Raw genomic sequence first — 23,975 nt, 5'->3', positions numbered from 1 at the left:
TATGTATCGTTTTTTACCTCTAGCAGAGGAGACTGCCCTGGTCTCCCCTTTCCCGTTAACCACCTCTGTAGCTGGTCTCATATCAGATCAGACTGGCTTGCATGTGAATTCCTTGTTGCTACTTTCATCTCTTCTTCATGGTCTGTCCTGAGATTGAGAGAGTCAGGAGTTAACAGGGTTCAGTTTCTGGGCAGCGTATTACCTGCTGGTCCTGGGCTTTAGTCTGGACACTCTGAACCTATAGTTTTGGTCTAACTTGTCCAGGTTTCAGACATCTTTCCTTTAAAATAGTCACTTTTGTATACCTGTCACAATTCACTGGGAACCTGTCTGTCACCACATTGCCCTTGTACTGCTGCCATGCTGCATGCTTCACTGGGGTTTATCAAGTACAGATGAGCTGTGGGGAGGACCCAGATGGTTTCCTCAGGGGCTGTTGGCTCTGAGTACAGCGGCTGGGATGGGGAAGATGTCCCATCTCTTCCTGGCACTGTGCTTGTGAATAGCTCTCCATCTTGCTTTGGTTTTGAGGGCTAGGAAGGAGAGAATGGGTAGGGCTGAGCAAAACTGCCTTTTTGCCTGACTTTAAAATACCTTTTGTTTGTTGGTCCAGGTGATTGGCCACAGTAATTTTGGGTCCATCAGGGCCACGACATGCGTGTATAAAGGTAAGGAGATAAACCATCAATGCTTTGAGAAAAGACCCTGGGAAGAGTGCATGGAGAGTTACACAGCTAGAGAGCTCAGGAAATCTTGAGTATGTTCCAGGTCTTGAGCCCCTTCTTCCCCAGTTCATCCACTGGCTTTTCCAGCAAGTCAGGAGGATGGAGGATTGTGTGATGCTGGAGTGAAGAGGTGGGAGAGGAATGCTAGGGATGTCCTGAAGCTCCTTTATGTGCCACACTTCTGTGGGAGCAGCGTCAGGTTCTGCTTCTCTAACAATGAGCCAGGCGGCAGGGATTTACTGTGTGGCATCTCTTTTCTTTCAGGGAAATGGATTTACGAGGTGCTCATCTCCTCCCAGGGACTCATGCAGATTGGCTGGTGTACTCTCAACTGCAGATTTAATCAGGAGGTAGTGTAACCGCTGCATGTGGCACAGGGCTGCTCTGTGTTCCTCCACTGCTTTTTAAGTCAGTGTGGAGCATCGCATTGATGCTGTGCTCCTGCCCTGCTGGCATTTTGTTCCCACACCTGTTCTGCTGTTTTAAAAATCTTTACTAGACTCTCTGGTCAGTGTTCACAGAATGGTGCACTGTGTGAAAGCCTCGCACGCTGAGTGCATTACTGTCCTCTTGCTGCATGTAGGCACTATTATGTCTCTCAGGCTGGCCCTCAGCCGTGGTCCTAAGGGGCTTTTTTGCCCAGGAGAGGCAGGCCCAGGGCAGCTCTTTGATGCTGAGAAGGGATGTTGTCTGCAGAGTTTCACTAACTTGCCAGTCTGCAACATGCGAGAGGGGAGGTGACGGGCATGCTGGGGCACTGCTTTGACAGAATTTGGAAGTGTGGTATGTCAGTACTCTTCTTCTGACCCAAAAATGAGTAGGGAGTGGTGTATTTCTCTGAACCAAAGATCACAGGCCATTGGATTCACTCCAAGAGTGAGGGCTTTTCCCAGGCAGAGCATGCGTGCTCTCAGCTGCTCTCCCTGTCTGCTGGTCTCCCCCTTAAACCCACTCTTGCAATGAGAGGGATCCTCTATGCTTGGTCTGGTCTAAGTCTCCTCTTTCGTACTTTGGTGCAGGAAGGAGTTGGAGATACGCCAGATTCATATGCTTATGATGGAAACAGGGTGCGCAAGTGGAACGTGACTACTACCAACTATGGCAAAGTGAGTAGCTGTCTTCCCCGGAAGAGAATGTAAAGAGAAGAAAGCAGCTGGCTCCTCCTGGTCGCTGGATTCTCCTGGGCCCCATAAAATGCCCTCAAGCTGTCCTCCCTGCTTCAGTCTGTTCTTGGGGAGGCTATGTGCCAGCAATTGCTGGTAGTTTAGGGGTGCTGGACGTGCTTATGTGGGTGCTTTGTTTAGCAGCCTCAGCAGACTGATTCCCAGCATAGTGCTGCTGTTGGTCTCTGGCAGGCTCTGGTTCTCTGTAGCACATCAGAGCATGTAGCATCATCAGATGATGCAGTGTTGGGATAAATACATGTTTGATCCTGTGCATGTTCCTAGTGTTGGAGGGGAAAAAAGATCCCAATCAGGGGCCTTATGTGCAGCTTCCAGAAGCATTTGAGAAAGCTATGTGAGCTGCTGTGAGAAGGAACTTTTTCTTCTTCAACCCTGAATCACAAGGAATTGGTTAGATTGCAGTCTTTCTTCTGATGTGGGAACACCCTGGATATATGTTTAACCTTTTCTCTCCCTTTACTGCAGTCCTGGGCAGCAGGAGACATCGTCAGCTGTCTGATAGACCTTGATGAGGGCACCATTGCTTTCTGCTTGTAAGCATCTTTGCCCAGTTCCCTGCTTTCTTGATGTCCGTGTGTAACATAAAGATTTCAGCGGGTTGCTGAGCCCTATTTCTGCCCTCTCCCCTTTAAGTTCCTTGGTAGTTCCAGCCTTTGCTTTTCTGCGTTGTGTTCAGAAACCATCTAAACAGGCTGTTGAATCTCCTAAGTTCAGGTGAGAGCATTTGGCAGAAAGACGTTCAAGCTATGAAGTCTGTGTAAAATTTACTAGGATTTTGGAGGGGAGGGCATCTCTCATGATGCTTAATATTACAGTTGACTGAGCCACATTAGTTGCTTTTTTGGTCAATGTAGACCTTGCCTGTCCTGGATTCACAAGGAGCTGTGGAAAGGCTGATAAATCTCTAGGCTCCAAGTCTCATGGACAGTGAGCAGAGGCCAGCCGGAATAAGAATTGTTCCTTGGCCCTAAACTATACATGTGACAAGTCAGCCGGAATTAAAAACTGTTAGGCGCTCCATGTCATCTTTTAGAGAAGAGTAGGTTGAGAGCATTATCCTTCTATTTCCACCAACATCAAATGGATGGGGCCAAAAATGTCACTTGCCTTTAAAGTGTCCTGTTGGTTAGTTATCTCGTAAGGATTTGGGTTGCCCTTGAAGCTGAGTGGGCCCTGCATGTTGTGCAGACTGTAGTGCCTTCCTGTGCCATCGTATGAAAATGGGAGTGCTGCTGTGCTTCCCATGGTGTTACCCAGCAAAGCTGCGACGTTTGCATGTGTGCCAGGTTAAGAGTGACAGGAGGCATGACTGACTGATGTGTCTGTGTTGGCAAGTTGCTGGGAGGGGAACACAGGTAACTGGATTGCCCAGATTACCTCAAAATCTTCCTGCTGTGACTAAAGTCTCGTGGATTTTCCTTCTTTCAGGAACGGCATATCTCTGGGAACCGCTTTTGATAACATCACAAGGGGCGCTGGAATGGCTTACTTCCCTGCCATCAGCCTCTCCTTCAAAGAGTCCGTTGCTTTTAACTTCGGAAGTCGTCCACTCCGATATCCTTCAGGTGTGGGGAGAGGAGGTCTGAAGGGAGAAGAGCCTGTCCTGAGACCATCTTTAGGGGCTGTAGAATATACATACCTGACTGCAGTTCACTTTCTTCTGTTGGCACTTGTGCCCAGAGCAGGGTCAAGGAGAGAAGAACCAGATACCCCCTCAGATGGAGCAGAACTGCAGGGTGCAAAAACATCAGTGCTGGTCCCCAACTGTTTCTGCAGTGAGATTTGCTTTCAGCTCTGAATTGGCAGCTCTGAATTTGCAGCTGGGGGCTGCCTGTTCCCATGCTCTCAGATCCTGCAAGAATCTTACCCTCCAGTTTTGGAAACCCTAATGCTGCTGTGCTGCTGAGCCTCTTGTCCACTGGTCTCTTCTGCCTCCCAGCCACGCAGGACCTCTGACATGGTAGGAGCATTGCCTGCTGCCTTCCTGTGCGACCGCTGAGACCTGCAGCTCGTGTCAGAGCAGTCCTGGGTGTGCCTATTGATAGCTGTAGTGGAGGCTCCGGTCGGTCTTTCTGATGAGAGCAGAAGTGTGGTGTGAAATACTTGCTGCTTGCAATATTGAGGAAGTGGGGATAAGAGCTTGTGGCTTATCATCCATTTAGAAGGCACTGTGGTTTGAACTGTGACTGAGGGATGTGTGGGTATAAAGTGAAATAGAGACGCAGTCCTTTCCTTGCACAAACAAAAGAAGTCCTGAAAGAATCAGATTGCATTTTACCTTAACACTTGCCTACTTATCCAGTGGAAGGTTACCGCCCTTTGCAAGATCCTCCTGTTGCAGACCTAGTGAAGGCTCGCAAGCTGTTAGGCTACCTGAAGAACGTGATCCATATCGGAATAGATGTGATGGTAGGCTAATGCCACTGGGTGGATCTGTGGGACACCATGCTGGAATATGTGGTTCTGCACTTCTCAGCACATGCTGAGAGCTCAGATGTTTCCATACACCTGAGAATCTAAATGCTTGCATGCATTTGCATGGGGCATGCACGTCCCTGGAGCTCTTTGGATTACAAAATCGGAATCCTGATAGCTCCAGGACTTACGTTAAACCATACTGGGCTTTGTTGCTCTCAGTCCTATGAAGTTTCGTTCCTAGTATGCGAGGGCTGATGTTTGTTGGAGTCAGAACAACTAGATTTGATTTTGCAGCCTTGAAAGAAGCTTGTTCATATCCTAAACTTTTTACTGGTGTCCTGGTGCAGTGATGGTGAAATTCTAGCAAGTCTGCCTTGAGAACTGTTCTAGCTGTGCTACTGTTTGCTAGAAAGCTTTTTTTCTGCGAGGATAAGAGATGATCTATTCATGCCCAAAGTGTAGGGAACACTATCTGCTATGCTCTTGGCTTGAATGGAGGCCTGCTTTACTAGTAGACCTCCTCTGCAGGGATTCCCATTTACAAATTACATATACGCTTGAACCCGTTTGGAAAAACAGATTGTCAAGGTGCATGCATGTGGCTGATAGTAACTGACGTCTAGACTGCACTGAAGTTCTGCAGAGGCAAAGGCCTGGCTGCTTTGCCATCCTAAATTCCCACGTTCAAGGGTTTTACTGCGGTCAGGCATGGAACAGCAAACAGTGGCTGCTCCAGGCCTCCAGTTCACTCAGTCATTGGTGTATGGGTGGATTGGGCTGGCTTCAAGCCGTGTATTTTTCTGGGTTTGTCATTGCAGGAGGGGAAGCTGGTAGAGAAGGACACATCCATGTGGCAGCTACAGGGAGAACCCACAGTGTTGATTACATTAGCCCACATCTTCAATTATTTCTCCCCTCTTATGGTGAGTTTTGCCTGCCCATTGCAAGCTTCTGTAGGTGCTAGTTACTGTGCTTGCAAGGGGAGGTAAACTTCAGCTTTCGCTGGGAAGTGACTGTGCCTTGGAGGACTGTTGACCTGGCTTTCTGTCTAAAGTGCAAGGTGTACCTGGTGGAAGATGTGCTTATGACCTTCCTGTTGAGCATCCTTGAGCGAGGAGGGGCAGTGGACGCCCATCCCCTTATTCAGCAGCTGCTGGATCTCATGTGGCTTCTTATGGAGGTGAGTTGCTAGGGTGCTGGTTCCTCCCAAGGGATCACAGGGAGACCCTGGGAGGTGCTGAGGACAGGAGCCTTGCCTAGAAAATGCTGGTAGTGATCAGCTTCTTTCCCTTCCTGGTGCCAAGATCCCTTTTTTGTGGTAGACCACCCCCTCACCTAGCTCATCTGGCTGCTGCTTTGCACCCAGGGAATGAGGGTTGAATGCAGAGTGATTGGTAATGATGACACTGGCAATGAGCTAACAAGGCATTTCTAAGCTTCTCCTGCTGCTAAAGGAACTGGTGATATTGAATAACTTTGTTCTTGTGGGAACATCAAATTCGTCAATAAGAAATGAGTTGGTCTTTTGGATATTGTTAATGCTTATGTGACTGTGGAAGTCTTAAATGCCACCATGTACCCCAAGAGACCAGTGTACAGGACTGGAGCGGAAATGGGCACTGCACTCTCACCGCTTCCAGCACTGTGGGGGAAAAGCCTCCTCCAACTTCCCATGCCTCTTCCTGTCCAAGCTGGATGAGGTCACTCTTTCCTGGGATGCTTGTTTGGGGTGGCCTTTGGTAGCCACTGGGAAGCTTCTGCTGCTGGAGTGCTGGGGTGATTACAGAGAGCCAGTCACTGCCAGAGATCTGCTTGGAGCAGCATGTCTGTTCTTTTGGGTAACAATTAACAGATATGGGCACTGGCCCAGCCAGCTGTCAAGAAAAATTTAATAGAAAAATTTCATGACCCCCTCAGGCCCATCATCTTAGAAGTGAAGCTGAGCACCCTGGTAGGGCTGCTGCACTTGAGGAAGATTTGGCTTTTGTCCTGCTGGTTGGCTATAAGTTGGACTCAAAAAGACAGCTCTTCTGTCATCACATTTATACGAGAGTAACTTCGTTCCTTTCTGGGTTGGTTCTGCCAACACTGTGTGTTAGGAAGGTTCAGGGGATACGGGGATGGGTCACTCAGCCCAGCTAAATAGGACCTAAGACTTTGGCTTTTCATTGATTATTACTAGGTTGGTTTTACTAGTACAGAAGCTTGTTTCCCAGTAGCGAAGCGATGGCACCAACTTTGCTCAGACTTTCTCCTGTGGAGTTAGATGGACAAACACTGTGGGTTCAGGGCACCTGCTTTTTCAGTTCAGAAGTGAATCCTTTCTTCCAAGGTTGTGCTCTGGGAACTATAGCTGTTCCTGTTTCCATGCTGTTACTGTTCAATGCATTCCTTATTTTCTCAGGAGTATGAAGTGCATGAGTGCCTCAAGCAGCTACTGATGTCCCTGCTGCGGGCTTACAGGTTCTCCCCCATCATCCCAGATCTGGGATTACAAGTGAGTTGCACTTCTGAATCCCCAGGAATCTGTGATTAGCCGGTTTCTGTTATGTCCCCTGGTCCAAAGGTACATGAGGTTTTGTTTTGATCCAGAGAGAGCAGTTCTGTAACGCTGTACCTATTAGAGAGTCATATCCTCTTCTGTAGATGGAGTCACTTTTGCTTCTCCTGTTTCCCTAGATTCACTACCTCCGGCTCACCATTGCAGTCTTGAAACATGAGAAATCCAGGAAATACCTACTCAGCAATGTTCTGTATCCTTTGTGCTTCCTCTCAGTTCTCCCTGCGCTCAGTAATGCAGCCAAGGAGACTGCAAGGATCTGCAGGTCCTGGGAGGCAGAAGCCACCCTATCTTTGAGAGGTCATTTCTAATTTCTCAGGTCTCTTCTGTCCGCCTGACGCCATTCACTACAAAGTCTTGCTTTGAGGAGGGAGAGTGGTGTCATATAGGTCACAGTCGCATCCTGCTAACACACAGGACTTCATTTCTGCCTGCCTGACCTCTCTAATGCCCCTAGAGCAAAAAGGCTTTCAGAGCAGTCCAGCTGCCGTGTGAGCATTTGGGCAGCTGCTGTGATAACTGCGTGGGGCTTCTCCCAGAACAAGGGAGCTCTGGATCTTGCGGAGCTTTGAGTGGTTGCTTGTAAAGGGGTCTCTCACTACAGCTCTGGAAACACACCTTGTACCTTTTCCCGCCATAGTTTCTGTGCTTGCTTTAACTTGGCTGCAGCTTCGATGTGCTTCGTTCAGTTGTGTTCTTCTACATTAAGAGCCCGCTGCGTGTGGAGGAGGCTGGTTTGCAGGAGCTCATTCCCACCACGTGGTGGCCAAACCGCTTCACCAAGGAGGTAAGGGCACATCTGCTAAGGAGGCTGAAGAAATTTTGTGGCCTGCTGTCCCCATCATTTTCTGGCTGAGGAAGTTGGATGGTCCATATTTCCAGCTGCGTTAGTATTGATGAACCCTGCAGAGCTGTGTGAGAGTTGTAGCCTCTCCGTTGCCCTGTCATCTTTATTGTCCCTTAGTTGGGGACATTTGGGGTGTGTTGCTTAGGACAGGGGAGGGGGAGAGTTTTCTGTGGCAACAGATTTGGAAAGGAACCTCACAGCGTCTGAGGAATTTCAGGTTGACTTGTGTGTCCTCGAAAGATCTCCCACCCTTACTTGTTACAAGGCCAGGGAGGGCCTGTTTAGGTGTGCTGCCAGCTGTGGTCACATCCTGGCACATTGTTTCAGGGGATTTCTGCTCTCCCTTTGGCAAGACATTTTCCCCGTGCGGTGATGTACTAATTAGTGTCTCTCCCCCAACCAGGGCAAAGAGAGTAAGGAGGTGAAGGAGGAGAGTGCTGAGGAGAGGCTGCGGCGGCGGGCATATGAAAGAGGCTGCCAGCGGCTCAAGAAACGCATTGAAGGTCTGTGAGGAAGGAGAGGAATTGCAAAGATCCCATACCGTTTTTGCAACCAGGGGGACCAACCCTTGAGCTATTTCCAAGCCGTGCCATTACCCGGTGGAGGGGTATGAGTGCTGGGGCCCCCCTGCGCAGATGTGCAGCATCCCACCATGGGACACAGGCAAACCGAAATTCCCCTTTAGGGACATTGTTTCTCAGCTGTGGATGAGTTTATTGCTAGGTGGCAGAGGAGAAAATTGTCACAGTGATGGGATTAGCATTCTGCTGGCACCGATTCTCCCTGGACCCCCTCTGCTGAGGAGGTGGCCTTTCTCCTGGGGATAGGGTACTGCAGTTGGGGTCAGTATAGGTGGTTGCTCTCCAGTGCTTGTTTTCTAATGGCAGACATGTGTCCCCTTTGTAGTGGTGGAAGGTCTCCAAGTTCAGATTCTGAAACTGCTGCTGAACAACAAGGACAGAGGAGGGGTGAGTGGTCTGTGGATCTTTTGCTACAGTATCTCCACAGAAATTGTAAGGTATCAGTTTACCACCTGTTTTTCCTCCTGATAGGGGGAAGCCTCCAGATACATCTTCCTGAACAAATTCCGCAAGTTTCTTCAGGAGAACGCTAGCAACAGAGGAGTAAGTCAGAGGGCCAACCTTCCCGCAAGCCTCATCCTGATTGCTTTCTGGCACCTTTGGGCTGAGAACTCTTCCCCTTTTTGTTGGTCTGCTTGCAGCAACTGATCAGCTGAGGTCTAGATATGTCAGGGAGTGGGGAGGAGGGAGAAGATCTAAGGCAGCTTATCCAAGTCCTATGCAGTCATTCATGGGAATGGGGTTTGTGGGAACAGCCTTGGGTGGGAGCTGAACGTCCTAAAACCACTCGGGGAGCGCGGCAGTGCAGAGCTCTGCCACAGCTGGCCTGCTGGCTTTGGCATCCTCTTTACTGCCTCGGTGAGGACTGTTCTTCTGGCCCTGGGTCAGGCTGTTGGCCTGCAGCTTTGGAAGGTAGGCATCTGCTGTTTCAGGAAACCCTTTCTTCACCTGCACTTCTGTGTTCATGAGCAGCCTCATCTTTGGTGGTGGAGCACGTACTATCTCCTCTGTCAGACCACCTTGTTGTTTCAGTGCCCAGGACTTTCTAGAGGTGGAAACTGCTGCCTGCTTTTGGGGCTGGGCTCTCTCCCAGTGCTGGAAGCTAAAGATAATAGTAAGGCTGTGAACAGAAAGTTTCTGCCTGCCCATGTGGCCACTGGGACTAATGCACTTTCACACCTGTCCTGATGGCTGAACTCTCATTCTTGACCTAGAACTTGACTGTGTTGTGCCCACCAGAGTACATGGTGTGCTTCCTGCACCGACTTATCGCTGCCCTGCGTTTTTTCTGGGATGGCCACAAGGCAAAGATTCCAGCCGCACTGAGCAGTGAAGGTAAGGCCTGGAGGTGAAGCTTTGGGGACATTTCTGTGGTTAGGATAGGGTTTGCCTCTTGACACTGCTTTCCAGGATGCTGGAAGTTTTGCATTTCTCATGGGTCTTGGTGCCTTCTGTCACCTTGTGGCTGTAGTTCCCAGTCACCCTGGGAAATTCCTGTGTGCAGACCTATTCCTGTTAACATCCAGACCTGAGACTTGCAAAGGGACACTGGTACTGTTTACTAGTTTCCCCTGTATGCTCTGGAGCAGAGTCCAGTATTGATAATGGGTCTGTAGGAGGGCAGCTCAGTGATCCCATCATCAAAATTTAGGGTAAGATATTTGTCTGTTTTTGTTGTTCCCATACTGTGGGGATTAAGGGGAAACAAATCCATGCCAGTTGCTTTCCCACCCTCAAACCCTGCCTTGGCTGTCCCGCCATCATCTGCTTGGCAGTTCCCTTTCTTACTTCAGGCTGACCCTTTTTCTAGATTCAGTAAGTGCCTTAACGATCCCGTGGGACTAAGTGACAGAGCTGGAGTAGGCAGGTGGAGAGCTGCTGAGTTTTCTGGTGATCCAGTTTCCCCCAGTGACTGTGGCTAGGAGGGAGGAAGTGCTGGGAGGCTTGTTGTCGATGACCATCAGTTACTCCTGTTTCTGCATGGATCTAATGCTTTGTTCATTGTGGAGATCACGTCTACCTTAATGGCTTGTGCTTTTATGACAACAAAAGTTGTCATTCAGTGGCAGTCCAGCCTGGGCCCTGGGGTCTGTCTTAGGAGGACTTACATGTCTGCATGGGTCCTGTGCATGGGACTCAATAAACCAAATCTCCTTCTCTGCTTCAGAGGCATATATTCCTCCTCAACTCTTCTATAATGGGAAGGTGGATTATTTTGACCTTCAGCGACTTGGAGGTCTCCTGTCTCATCTTAAGAAGACTCTGAAAGGTAAGGGCTCTCATTTCCAATACCTGCATCCAGGTCCTGGCTGGTGTTCACCCAAGAGATATCCCAGGGGGGAAGCCGTTTGTAATGAATTGTGATTAAATTTAAAGAGAGGAGACTTGAATTTTAATGAAGTGCAAGTTATGCTGAAGAAGACACCATCCCTCTTGGGTGGAGCATCCTTTAAGTTAACAGTTTACTCTTTTTATCCCTCAGTGGGGCATGTGGCTGGTGGAGGGAAGGGGTAGTCTGGGAATACCCTCTGGTGTGGTGCTCTTTCTGCACCCCAGCCGAGGGCTGTCAAAATGCTGACCATCAGCCTGACTCTGATGGGTGTGAAGGAAGTCCGAGGTTTACTTGCTGTACCACTCTGGGCAAGCAGTGGCAGCTCTGCATACGTACTGCAGCTGTATGTTTGTCTACAGCACGCTACTCTGGCAACAGACTTTCAAAACATCCCTTTTGGAAGGGTTAGAAACCCCTTGCTGTTCAGCCTTGGTTTGTCTCTGGGTTCTGGCTAAAGTGGCACTTGCATTTGGCTCAGACATCCCTTCTCCTTCCCCAGTGTGTTTGCAAGATTAGAAACAATTTCCCTGTCTCAAGTTGATCCCTGGCTGTTCAAAATGAGATTACTTAACTTGAGAACCATGTAATCTCCTCTGGTCTCTTACCAAGGCCGCCTTTTAAAGACAGGGCTGTGGACTAGAGGACGTGTTGTTCAGGCTCTGTACAGCATAACCACCAGTGCAGCCTTCCTCTGGGCTGAGAATGGTTTCTGGTCCGAGTCTTGGAGGGGATCTGCAGTCCTAATGACTTTGGGACATATCGTGGGACAGCGTTGAAGAGCTGGATGCTTAACAAATGATCTCAGGCCCTGAGTTTCCTTCCCGATGCTAGTCCAGTTTGGCCCTGGCATTTGTCTCCTGGTTCCTCAGTTATTCTGTTTGTTGCTGGTAGGACCAGGAGCAGAAATGGGTTCTGAGTGAGCAGCATCCATCGCTGCTTGGTCTCTGCTGTGTTAGCAAGGGCGGACCTATTCCGCATAAGGAAGCTGAGGGTAAAGTGAGCATGTTGTCATGCAACATCCAACTTCGCTGGCTGTTTTTCTACTGCTGAGAAGCAGGAAAGAGTATGAGCCCAGGGCTGCCTTGTGGGAAGCAGAGGGCGACTCCTGTGTTCACAGCTGCTTTGGTGTGCTCTGTGCAGATGACCTGGCTGCAAAAGCCAATGTCCTGATTGACCCTGCGGAGCTTCAGGCAGTGACTATGGATGATCTTGATGAAGATGAGGAATCAGCAACGTCAGCAGCACAGGTGAGCCACATACTGTTATTTACCTGTGGGGGCCCTGGTGCTAGGGCAGCAAGCTCAGATTCCGGCTAGAAAGGCTTTGCTTTAGAAGAAGGCAGTGGCTGGGCCAGGACTGTAAGCGGTCCCTGGGCAACCAGATAAACAACTACACTTACATGAGGATCACTAGAGATCAACAAGCTCCTGGATGCACCAAGTTTGATCAGCAAAATTTTCTTTGCTCTCTCACTATCCACTGATCTGAATATGCCCTCTCCCCTCCATGGCAGCTCTTGGTTCTTGCATTTTAAAGGATGCGAGGCAATTGAGAGGCAAACAGAGCAGCTTCTTGCTGTGCAGATCTGATGCTTGTACCTGGCATGTGCTCTTAGAGGAAGGAATACTCATTTGCTAACCTGTCACTGCTGACCTAGCCGTGGTAGGAAGGGTATCCGCTCAGCTTCCAGTTGCCACTGTGCATCCGTATGAACATCCTTGCAGGGACAAAGGAGGAATAGCAGGCAGCCAAACAGCTAGACCTGTTTCTCCCTTAATTTCTTTTCAGTCTCAGCGTCCCTCTGCTGCCCTGGCCATTGGTGGAGCTCTTGCCAGACCTGGCTGGCTCAGCTCCCCAACCCTGGGCCGCGCCAACCGCTTCCTCAGCACGGCAGCCGTCAGCCTGATGAACCCGCGGCGGCCTCTCGGCACCCTGGAGAAGATCAAAGTGCGCACACTAAATGTGGAGCAGCGGACAGAGGAGGACAGTGAGTACTTCTGCATGCTAGCGTGGCCCAGGTGGTCCCTGGGAGAATGGCGCCGTCCACTCCCAGTACTCTCAAGGGGAATACAATCTACTTACAGCATTGCTCCTTCCCATTCCCAGGGCATGCTGATACCCACAAGTCCACAGTTAACCACTTTGCCATCCTGAACGTGACACTGGTGATGCTGTCACTCTCTGCGTGTAAGGAGATGCTGCGTTGGTTCCTACAAGTGCAGCGAGACTTTGCAGGGAGGTTGTTCAGAGGCAGCTGTAGCCATGCTTGCTCTGAACACAGACCAGCTGGAGGATGATGTGTGCAGTAGCAGCACCGTTGCTGTTGGGTTGGGGCAGGCAGGCCTCTGAAACACGTACAGGGCTCGAGGAAGCAGGACTTGCATGGCTTGGATCTGTTTGCACAGATCTGGCAGGTCAGCCAGGGAATGGTGTGTTAGCGTATCTAGTGAATCCCCATGGGCTGCAAGGAGCACTGTGTTACAGAGGCACAGCAGGGCTTTGGCTTCAGAGAGGTGTAGGCAGAAGCTGAGGTGCCAAAATGCCTTGCTGAGAACTTCTCTCCTGTCTTGGGGGTGCATTGCAGTTGAAGGCAGCCATGGAAACGAAGGTCTCTTACTGGGCAGACCCCCAGAGGAGCCAGACCAGCCCATCACAGAGAACTCCCTCCTGGAAATCCTGGATGGGATAGTGATGATGTACAACCTCAGTGTCCACCAGCAGCTTGGGAAGGTAAGCGGCACATGCTATGCAGGAATCCATTCCCTCAACCTCCACGCTTCAACAGTGACTCTCTGTTTGCTGCTTATTTAGTGACTGTGTGTGTCCTTTCCTTCTCCTCTCAGCCCCCATGGGGAATCTGGTTGCATGCTTATGTGTCTAGGTTAAAAAATACCCTCGTTTATTGTTGGAATCTGTTTGATTTTCAGATGGTTGGTGTGTCAGATGATGTGAATGAATACGCCATGGCACTGAAAGACACAGAGGAAAAAATCAGCCGCTGCCCAAAGAGGGTAAGTGTCTCTGGATTCCCAGCTTCCTTTTCTGGTAGAGCCTCGGTATCTGGCAAAAAGAATGAAGCACAGTGGGTGATTTCTAGCCTTGGAGCAGGCAATGTCTTGGATGGGCTAGTAACCCATGCCTGGAGCTGGCAGCTGCATTTTATACTGTGCCAACCCATTGTACCATTGCCTCAAGGAACAGAGGAACTGAAGTGACTGCTTCAGCTTCTCCCAGACAAGCCGTGGCAGCTTGCAAACCTCCATGTGCTGCAGACACCTCGCAGCTGGTCTCCTGGGGTGGGAACCCTCCAGTGCTGGACTGGGGACACATCTGTTCTATTCCAGCTGCTGGAGACTGAGTGCATCTGATGATGCATTTAAAAAGTATCTGACACTAGTTGACCCTAAAGCTGCTGCCCACACTGGACTAGCATCTGCATCAGGCCTTGTGGGCTGCAGCTGAGACTAGCAAGTACCCTTTATAGCACTGATTCCCACTCCCACCACAGAAAGGCTGCTGACCCCTTTCCTTCCTCCCTAAGTAGCCACAAGGTGGTATTTGCTTTTGCGTTGTTTGTCCAGCTCTGAAAAAAGATGCTATAAACGGCAGTGACGTCTGCCCTCACATCTCTGCGCTCTTTACAGAGGAGAGACATCCATGAGGAACTGCTGAAAAGCCAAAAGGTCTTCTCCGAGAAGCTCAATCACCTAAGCCGACGCCTCGCCTGGATAAATGTCACCATTTATTCAAAGGTAGGCAGGAGCATAATGTGAGCAGCTCAGAGGAGACCGAGCAAATGAGCCTATCTGTGTTGCTCGGCTCACATGTCCCAAGTGTCATTTTCCCTAGTGTTGGAGCAATGCCGATGATCTGTCAGGCTTGTTTTTCTCTTCTTGGGCATCAGAGACTCCTTCCCAGGCCTGTACCCCATCCTCTCCCAGGCTTGGTCCTGTAGTGTTTGTTAGGACACAGCCCAGTCTGTTCTGAGCTGTGCGTGGCTCTGTAGGCTGTCTCTTGAGGCATCAGGCCTCTGCACTGCGGACAGAAGGGTGCAGGTCAAAGGGAGATTCAGTTCTCAGGGCACGTCTAGAGGATAGAGGCTACTGTGAACCATTTCCCTGAGCTGTGCTGTGTGTCACAGAGGGGGCTCACTAGTGCTGCTCTTCCGGAGATCTTCAGTATCCAGGTCTAGGGGGTTTTATTCAGGTGTTCTCCCCTTCTTCGCTGGGTTCCCACAAAGAGCGAGTGCATTCTGCATTTAGTAATGCAGCATCTCTTTGCACACGTTGTCCCTTTGTCCCCTGTATTCACCGTTTTCCAGGGTAAAGTCTCTGGTCTGTTTTCTCATGAGCAGTTTTGCTGTTACGCTTTGCTAATGTCCTGTGCCTGCCTTCCCTTGCACACTGCCTTGCCCCGTCTCTGTAGCTTTTTTGTGCTGTGGAAGAAAACACGTTTCCCTGAAAGTGCAGTGGCAGCAGGGTCTCTGCCTGTGTCCCAGGGATGTAAAGAGGGTGGGGAAGAGTGGTAGTTCCTACGAGCACGTCTGGCAGACCTGCAGTGGCTGATCCTGACTCATGCGCTCTTTGCTTGTCCCCTCCTTCACTCCCAGAGCAGGACTCCAAGGCACAGTGCTGTGCTCCAGCTCTCCAGCTGCATTAGCATAGCTCACGCTTGCCGGAAAATAAACCTTTCTTCCCAGACCGCTCTCAAAAGGCTGAGGGGCACTACCAGTGTGCATTGCAGGGGTCGCTGTGATGGCCCATGCAGAAACATGCTTCGTGTCTCTAGGTGATCTATTGTCATATTAAACTCGGGTGCCCGCCTCCCATCGGGAGCGCAGTGTCACCTTTCTGGATGAATCAGCAGCATCTGGGAGTGAAGGTTACAGCCTTGTGCTCCTGCCTTGGCCTGCTTGGCTGGCAGGGAGAGCAGGTCACTAGCTGGCTTGGGCTGTGGAATGTGCCCCAGGAGCTGAGCGAGCTTGTTCTGGAGAGGAGTGTGGCTGCGCAGAGGAGCCTGTCCATACTGCCTGTACCTTCAGGGCTCCGTCTCACACCCGTCACAGCTCTCTGCTGTTTCCTGATGGAGACATCCACCCAGCAGGCTCCTGTGTCCCTGGACTTGCGTGCAATGGAGGGACACATCTGTATGAGTGGTGCAGGTGTTGCTGATGCTGATCGTAGAATCATAGAATTGTCTGGGTTGGAAGGGGCTTCTGTCTAGAGGTGAAGTCCTGCCTTGTGCTGAGGTGTCAGGGCACAGGAGAGGCTGCTCCTTCCTCTGGGGAATTAATCACTAAGTTTGAGCTGAGGGATTCAAGGTTAGACAAAAGGGAGCGCTACAGCCTAAAAGCACTCTTAGTTTTAAAGTAGATAATCCTGCCTTCAAAACGTCCCTGTGGGAAGACCATTTCAGCTTATTTTATTACAACGCTGTATTTTTATCCATCACACTGCGGGTAATCACATCTTTTTATTTTCTTGATGCATGCTTTCTTCTAGCTTGGCAATACCTGAGATGACATTTTGAGGTTATCGAGTCTTAGTACAACTAAATGCAGCTTTCTTTACCTTAATGTTGTCTGCACAATACCTTTTTATCCTGAAAGCAACAGTTGAGCTGAGATTTGTGTTTGTGTCAAGATAAAGATGTCTTTTAGTCAATTTAGTTGATTTACACTAGTTCAGTCTAATTTACAGAACAAACCCGTGTAAATATCCCAAAGAAAAGCCACTAAGCGATGAAATCAGTTATCTGCACCTCTGATTTTGATTTTTTTTTTATTAGAAATGTAACCCTCTTCCATCTATTTTTATGCAAATTGCTATTACTTACAATAATGAGTAAGGGCATGAAATAATATTTCCTCTTTTTATGGCTTTTTGGGTCTTGGTTTGTATAGCTTAAAGTTATGTCAGATGCCCTTAAATTTCCTGTTTTTAATTTAGGACCCCCAGAGTTTTGCTTAGAGAAGCAAGAGGCTGATGTTCCTCAGGACAGTAAATCTGGTTGAATGGCTGGCACAGAATCCAAAAGGCTGTGGCCGCCTATTGCAGAGATCTGGGTTGGTATGAGCTTTCTGCCTGTTCCCATTTAATTCCTACAAAGGACCAGCTTGCTTTCCAGCAGATTTATGCCGGGTTTGCTAGTGCCTGCCTTCCTTCAACCAGTGTACTTGGAATAAAAACTAGCATGCCTTTTTTTTGCGATGCAGCCTGTGTGGTCAGGTATGCCCTACCAAGGAGTAGTTCGTGGAGGGTTTCAAGGCTCAGTGAGACAAAGCCATCTGATGCCACGCTGGTGATAGTCATGCTCTCAGCTTGAAGCTGGTGTAGAGTTCTCTGTTTTTTCCCTCCACCTAACGCTTCTGTGGCTCTATGAAAAGACTGAATGGCAGAGATCCGGTTAATGAACTTGGAGCAGTGGTCTGAGGAACATCTCATCTGGTTAATGAACTCAGAGCGGTGGTCTGAGGAACACCTCATGTCATGAGAGAGATGTTTCTGAGGTCGAAGCATGGTGCTCACTCCAAAGAGAAACTGGAAAAAACTGAATGGGGATTGTTGTGTTCTCTCTGGCCAGGAGAAGATGCAGGACATATATTGGCTGCTGCGAGTGTGCATCCGCACCATTGAGCATGGCGACAGGACGGGCTCACTTTTCGCTTTCATGCCAGAGTTCTACCTCAGCGTGGCTATGAACAGCTACAGCGCACTCAAGAACTACTTCAGCCCTGTAAACAGCATGGAGGAACTTCCAGGTAAGGGGATGGGGAGGCCTTGATAATTCTGGCCTGATAAAGTCTAAAGCCACATCCTTCCAGTGAAGTAGTGGTAGTTGGGCATCATCCCTTCTGCATCCTTTCCTGGTTGTAATGTTCTGCACCATTATATTGTCTGTGTGCTGTGGGGCAGGTGCTGAGTGCTGTTCCTCGAGTAGGTACCCACCGGTGAGCCGTGACCATTGCTGAGCTTAGGCAGGGAGCCCGTGCCTTGCTTGAAGCTGTCATAGCCTTGGTTGTAGTGAAAATCACTGGCAGCTGTGGGTTTTGTTTCCAAGGAGGCAGCAGGAATGGGCTGGGATGCTGGAAGCTGTGATTGCCCCAGTAATGCGTACCACTACCTACTGGTCTCTGGGTGGGGGAAAATGTGACGTGAGTGCAGGAATTGGGACTGTTTTCGAATCCCCCTGGGATTTGAATATGTTCCTACGGAGGTGACCATCCACTTGATGCCAAGAGTCTGTGTTTGGGTGGATTCCCTTGTGCCCGTTCCGTGCTTTTCCTGACTAAGTGATCCCAGCAAGCTCTTAGCAAATTGTTCTGTGCTTTCCAGAGCCTGTGAAGGTAAGAAGAGCTTCTGGTCCCACCAACAAGACATAGCCAAAGTGTTCACATCCATTAAGTAGGGGCTGTGCCTGCTATTCAGGGAGCAGCAGAATTAAACAGTAGCAGATTTCATCAGGGCCTGCAGCCTGAACATGGCTTTTCTCTGTAGATCTAGGGTGTTATTTGTGTTGCTCAGCCTCTTCTGCACTAGGCATCTTTCCTTTGCCATCTGACTGAGTTGCATGGTTTTATCTTTCTCTGAGTATCTGCTTTAGACTCTGCAGGCTGAGGCTCTGTTGGAGATGAATGTGCTTTCCCAGCTGTCTGTTTTGACAACTAGACAAAACTGCAAAGTTAGCTGTAGCAGGAATGAATCCCGTGGCCTGTGCCATGTCCATGGGAATGCTGGGACCACGGGGCTGCCCACCAGGCTCTTGGTGTGACCCCTGCTCCCTCCTCTTTGCAGGCTACGAAGAGACCCTGATGCGCCTTGCTGCCATCCTGGCTAAGCATTTTGCGGACTCGAGGATTGTGGGCACGGGTAAAGCTGCACTCCTGCTTTGGGGTGATAATCTTGCAGGGCTGGCTGGTCCTCCTGTCAGTGGCTCACCAGGCTTCTGTTGGGATCTACCTGATGAATCTGTTGAGTGCTTTATGCCTCCATGTACAAAGAGAGGCTGGGAACTGCTCTTGTCCAGTGTGTCCTGCTTACTCCAGCATTAGATACATGACCTGGGATGAGAGCAGGATTTATGTCCCAACTACTTGCATGTCAAATCTGGGGTTACTCTTAACTGCCTGAGTGTAGGCATGCTCCCCCAGTCAGCAGGCCCCCCTGTAAGTGAGGGCTGGTCCCTCCTTGCCTCCGGTGCTTGGGTTGTCCTTGGCATGCTGCCTGTCCCTGGGTGCCTGGCCTAGCCCCTTCTCATTCCTCCACAGACATCCGGGACTCCCTGATGCAGGCATTGGCCAGCTACGTCTGCTACCCCCACTCACTGCGTGCTGTAGAGAGGATCCCAGAAGAGCAGTAAGTGCTGCCTTGCCTGTTCCTGGGGAGCTGGGGCAGGGCTGGGGTGGTGGCAAGACTGGGTGGGGGTGCAGGCGGGCTGCAAAGCACCACCGAGGGTCCAGGAGCTGCAGCAGGGTGCTGGAGTTGATTGGGGGAGCCTCCTAGCACCCTTATACCAGTGGTTTTGCTCTGTCCCAGCTCCGTGGGTCCTATTTAACCCCCTGTCCCCAAACCCTTTGTGGCTGACCTATGTCTTTCACCTGGCAGGCGGATCTCCATGATGAAGAACCTCCTGGCACCCTATGAGCAGCGACCCTGGGCACAGACCAACTGGATCCTCGTCAGGCTGTGGCGGGTAAGCGTCCTGCGTCCCTACCCCTCTCACAGTCTGGGGCTGGGTGGACACTGAGCATTTAACTTTCCAGTAGCAGCAAAACCCAACTGGTTTCCAGCCTCTGAGATCTTTCCTTATCTCTTTTACCAGGGCTGTGGCTTTGGGTACCGGTACACACGACTCCCACACCTGCTGAAAACCAAGCCTGAGGATGCCAGCCTCCCCAGCCTGCAGAGTGAGTGAGGCCAGGGGATTGGCACTCAGGATTATGGTGGGTGGTGAGGGAGGACCAGCCTCTTCCCTAGCAGCCATCTCTACTATGGGCTAGGCCAGCTGGTGAGATGGCTGCTGAAGTAGGGGGATCCTGGCCAAATATCCAAGCCTAACCTTTGCAGCCAGCATTTTTTTTCCTGGATACCCCCAGTCTCTCTGCACTGGCTGGTGACTCTTGTGTGCTGGGTGGTGGGTTAGATCCATCACAAGAAGGGGTTCTGTCCTTCAAGGGAGAGGTGAGAGGCCCTCACCATAGCTTCATGCCAAAACGTACATCTGGGAGAAGGCTCTCTAATGTCCACAGCGAGCAGATACTGGGGGGAAGAGTAGGTGAGCAGTAGGAACCCTTGCGAGAGGGAGTGGGTCCCTGAGGAGGCAGGGCACTAGATAAGTTTGCAAGCTGGGAGTCTTTTACTCAGGTATCTTGGAGTCTGGCAGAGCCTGTCCTGCCTTTGGCACAACAATTTGGTTCTCAGCAGTGTCACTGAACTGAGGGGTTCCTCGGCTCTGTTGAGGCTGAGAAGGATGTAGGAAGGGGAAGCTTAAGCTGAAGAACTCAGTCCAGCTTCACCCTTGCAGGGTCCGGGCCTGTCCGGATACATTCCTGACCCCCGTTTGCTGTGGAAAAGCCTTTGTGCCAGACCTTGCTCCTGGAGAGCTGCCCGGGGTTGGGGGACAGAGGGTGCTGCAGCCTGACATGGGCAGGCAGCATGTGGAGGTGCGCACTAATCCCCAGCCAGCGGGGAGAGCTGCCTGTCTCTGTTTTAACGGCACTCTTATTCTCTTTCTCTCTCCTGCCTGTGGGTGCCCAGGAGATCTCTCTGTTGCTAGTTTCCAGAGTAAGTTTGTTGTGTGACCCTCTCTTGTCTGGTGAAGTAGCTTTAGAGAGCTCCGTCCTTCCCCTCTTCTGTCTAGAGAGACCTTTTCTGGGGGGGCAGAGGGCTTCACACAATGATCGCTTTTCTCAGTTACGTCCCTGGCAGGTGCCAGAGGGACCGATGACAACATGGCAGTCCCTGAGGCTGCATCACGGACCCTCTCTTGCACCTGTTTTATCAGGGTTACCTCTGGAGTCAGAGCCCTGCCGCAAACTGTGCCAGCCTCAGGTTCCTCTCATCCTTGGATGATGATGGGGAAGCCCTGGTACACATGTGGGAGGGACCTCATGACTGTCCCCTCCCCCTCCTCCTGCACAAGCAAGCCCCCAGTCCCTTGGGGCAGTGACCGAGCTTCCCCCCATTCCAGGGAGCTCTGAGGCAGGAGCAAAGTTCCTCAGCTTTGGAGGCCTCTCTCCGTCCATCTCTGGGTGGCTCCGCACAGTCTGAGCCTGGAGCGTGCTGGGCCGGCTACTGGGGACTTGCTCCTGGGATTGCTATTTTAAGGTGCAACAAAATCAATAATGAATGCTGATTTAATTGAAGAGGGACACAGGACTCAGACGTGTCCTTGAGATGCTGCCTGGCGAAGGGGGAGGAGACGACCCACCCGCCTCCCCGCCCATCAGTCTTCACCTTGTTGTAATTCGAGCCTTGGCAGGGACAACAGGACAAACTGCTGAGCCGAGAGAAATCCCTATTTGTCTGGGTCTGCTTCTGCAGGCCAGTCTGAAGGCAGCTTGGGCAAATGCCTCTTCTCTGGTGCTCCAGCCTTATCCTGCTTTGTGGATAGTCATTCCAAGTCATTCCTTGGATGACTCTGAACCTGTGGCGAAGGTGTGTTGGCGCTGCATCGCGATATCCATGAAACACGCGGAGTGCAGACCACCTGGTCTCCTATGCTGCGTTTTGCCTGTGCTTGCCAATGGTGAGCAGCGAGATGGCTGCCTGGGTTAGCCCAGGGATGGGGAGAGGCTCAGAAAGGCTGTGTGTGTTCCTGCCTGCTCCCCGAGTTGTTCCTTAGCCCAGCTGGCACCAAACAGCTCTCATGCAGGCAGGGCTCTGCCTCCAGTTTGGCTCCTGAAAGCAGATGGGGGCTGTCTTCAGAGGTGGGGCGGTTCTGGTGGGTGGCTGCTGTAGGAACTTGTTTTGCTTTCATGATGGCTTGTAGGCAAGGCTGGGTGCTGTTGCGGCATGCACAACGGTGAGCAGCAGTGGTGGCCCTGTGCCAGGCTCAGCCCGTCTTGTTTTTAGCCAGCTGTAGGGTGGCTTCAGGTTGCAGCACAGGGCTCCTCTGCCCCAGGCCTTCTGCCCACGCATCCATCAAGCAGTGGAGGTAGGCGGATGGGACCATGAGATCATCTAGCTGAGCTGTTGCGCAAGGCAGACCAGAGGGTTCACCCACGTCCCCTTCCTGAGTCTAGCAAATTGCCTAAGCTGAAGAGGCAATTTCACGAGGAAATCCCGTCTCGATCTGACAACAGCGTAAGCATCAGCTGGTGGCAGTTGAACTGTCCAAGCCCTTCTGAGGTGGTTCCTCACCCTCAGAAACAAAGCCGTGACTTTTTCCTGATGGGAATATACCTAACCTTATCTTCTGTATTCCACTACTGCTGCTCTGCCTTTCTCTGCTGGGTTAAACTCTGTGCATTACAACACTTTATTCTTCAAAAGTGCTTGTGTACCAGGGTAAACTCACTTCTTTCACCTTTTTAATGGTGAGAAGAAAGTGCAGCCTCTGTGTCTTCATCAGGAAAGGGTTTTGATTTTCTGTGAGCCCCTGTGTTCACCCTTCCCATGGTTTTAGCAGCGCCAGAGGTGCCAGTTTCCTGCTGGCTAGAATGCCTCCCTGATCCGCTGGTCACGGAGCCAAAACTTGCATTAGTCCGTTTGCCAGTGCTTTGCTTTGGAGGCGTGCGCTGAGGCGTCCTGATGCCTTGCACTCGACCTTATTGAGATCTCATCCCCTGAATGCAGCTTGCTTTCCTTCCACCTCACCCTGCAGTGTTCCCTTTGGTCCTCTCTAAATACATCTTTGAACGGGCACAGTTTACGTGTGACATGGATTGCTTCATCCCCAGCTTGTCTTTTCCACTGCTGTTCCATCAGTCTGACAGCCACAGACACTGAGAAGCAGCTGTTTAACACCTGGATCCTTTTGAAAACTGGGATTAGCATTGGGTGAAACTGCTTTGCTCCTGAATCTGGGCCATTTTAGGCTTTCCTCCTCTGTGCTACCGGCTCTACTGTAAATGCTGCAGCGTCCAGAGCCTGCCTTGGGCTGCTGACCAAGAAATCTCACAAATAGCCCTGTTATAAATCTCCCTGGGTCATTAGCAAACTATAAAGTACATAATTATCTTCCTGTGATGAAAGTACATGACCCTGCTTCTTTACAATTATCTAGTAGGAGCACTTATTGAAGGCTTCCACTTTGTCTGCTTTATTAATTTTTAACTCTTATCTATTAATGGGCCTCTGCTACTGTTAGACTTTCTCCCATTACTACTCTTTTTTAGTAATTCTGTTAGAATTTTTCCTATAGTTGAAGAAACTGTGTACGTAGCCAGGTTAGTCGTGGATGTTTCTTTTATGTCATCTTCTTCTATTACCTCTTTTCTCCTTTTTTTCATCCACTGCTGGCTATGTTTGATTATGTTCACTTTCTTTTGCATTTGAACTTACGCGTTTCATGGAATCATAGAATCATTTACATTGGAAAAGACCCTTAAGATTGAGTCCAACTGTAGTTTGGACCATCATCCTGGTCTCAGTGAACCCTTTTAACCCATGTGTTTGCTATAGCACTGGGGCTTTCCAGCTGCTTAATAATCTTCTTAAAGAACTCTGTGGTTTTATTCATTATTTTCCTCCCACCTAGATTTTGTCTTTTTTTCCTCTGACTGTTTTGCTTATATTTTTGCGGGGAAGTTTCTGTTGTGGAAGCATCGGATGTATCTATAACCGCTTGGGGCCACACTCTGTTGCCCACATTAAATGTATTGAGGTCATAATTTCTGGCCTTGGAAAACCACCAATTTCTGTTCCAATGACTGATCTTTATCTGTCATAATGAAGGCTAAGCCAAGATTGAGTGGCTTTTGTATTAGGGAGTTATAAGTTTTAGAAACGCTAATGACATACTCTTGCCAGGATCAAGAAAGTAACCACATCAAGTGAGCATCCACAGACTCCCTATGAAATGATGTCCCTGTCTGAAATGGCACATGTAAGGACTGTGTCGTTACACAGGAGGTCAGTGGTAACTGAGACTTGAGGGAGGTGGGTGGAAATCACAGAACTGTAGGGTTGGAAAGGACCTCTGGAGATCATCTAGTCCAACCCCCTGCCAGAGCAGGGTCACCCAGAGCAGGTGGCACAGGAACGCATCCAGGGGGGTTTTGAATATCTCCAGAGAAGGAGACTCCACCACCTCTCTGGGCAGCCTGTGCCAGGGCTCTGCCACCTTCAAAGTAAACAAGTTCCTTCTCATGTTTAGGTGTAACTTCC

The 23,975-nt window shown here is 50.2% G+C and overlaps 1 protein-coding gene across 3 annotated transcripts in view; it reads left to right on the top strand.

Annotated features, from left to right (window-relative positions):
* RNF123 (ring finger protein 123) overlaps positions 1 to 23,975 on the top strand; it is a 54,090-nt gene that overhangs the window by 8,685 nt on the left and 21,430 nt on the right. For all 3 annotated transcript variants that reach the window (XM_054216286.1, XM_054216287.1, XM_054216285.1), the window contains 26 exons: positions 614 to 668; positions 990 to 1,075; positions 1,745 to 1,831; positions 2,375 to 2,442; positions 3,338 to 3,463; positions 4,204 to 4,318; positions 5,146 to 5,250; positions 5,382 to 5,507; positions 6,732 to 6,824; positions 7,007 to 7,080; positions 7,557 to 7,674; positions 8,138 to 8,237; positions 8,641 to 8,702; positions 8,787 to 8,858; positions 9,530 to 9,650; positions 10,483 to 10,584; positions 11,788 to 11,894; positions 12,436 to 12,634; positions 13,232 to 13,377; positions 13,575 to 13,658; positions 14,292 to 14,399; positions 17,230 to 17,407; positions 18,441 to 18,515; positions 18,914 to 19,001; positions 19,251 to 19,338; positions 19,468 to 19,552. In XM_054216286.1, the coding sequence (XP_054072261.1) occupies positions 614 to 668; positions 990 to 1,075; positions 1,745 to 1,831; positions 2,375 to 2,442; positions 3,338 to 3,463; positions 4,204 to 4,318; positions 5,146 to 5,250; positions 5,382 to 5,507; positions 6,732 to 6,824; positions 7,007 to 7,080; positions 7,557 to 7,674; positions 8,138 to 8,237; positions 8,641 to 8,702; positions 8,787 to 8,858; positions 9,530 to 9,650; positions 10,483 to 10,584; positions 11,788 to 11,894; positions 12,436 to 12,634; positions 13,232 to 13,377; positions 13,575 to 13,658; positions 14,292 to 14,399; positions 17,230 to 17,407; positions 18,441 to 18,515; positions 18,914 to 19,001; positions 19,251 to 19,338; positions 19,468 to 19,552 (2,668 nt within the window). The remainder of the gene's footprint in view (positions 1 to 613; positions 669 to 989; positions 1,076 to 1,744; positions 1,832 to 2,374; positions 2,443 to 3,337; positions 3,464 to 4,203; positions 4,319 to 5,145; positions 5,251 to 5,381; positions 5,508 to 6,731; positions 6,825 to 7,006; positions 7,081 to 7,556; positions 7,675 to 8,137; positions 8,238 to 8,640; positions 8,703 to 8,786; positions 8,859 to 9,529; positions 9,651 to 10,482; positions 10,585 to 11,787; positions 11,895 to 12,435; positions 12,635 to 13,231; positions 13,378 to 13,574; positions 13,659 to 14,291; positions 14,400 to 17,229; positions 17,408 to 18,440; positions 18,516 to 18,913; positions 19,002 to 19,250; positions 19,339 to 19,467; positions 19,553 to 23,975) is intronic.

This window comes from Rissa tridactyla, chromosome 10 (assembly GCF_028500815.1).
Source record: "Rissa tridactyla isolate bRisTri1 chromosome 10, bRisTri1.patW.cur.20221130, whole genome shotgun sequence".
In the NCBI taxonomy this organism is placed as follows: domain Eukaryota; kingdom Metazoa; phylum Chordata; class Aves; order Charadriiformes; family Laridae; genus Rissa; species Rissa tridactyla.
The sequence above is the reverse complement of the archived record's forward strand: the minus strand, read 5'-3'. Positions and strand labels throughout refer to the sequence as shown.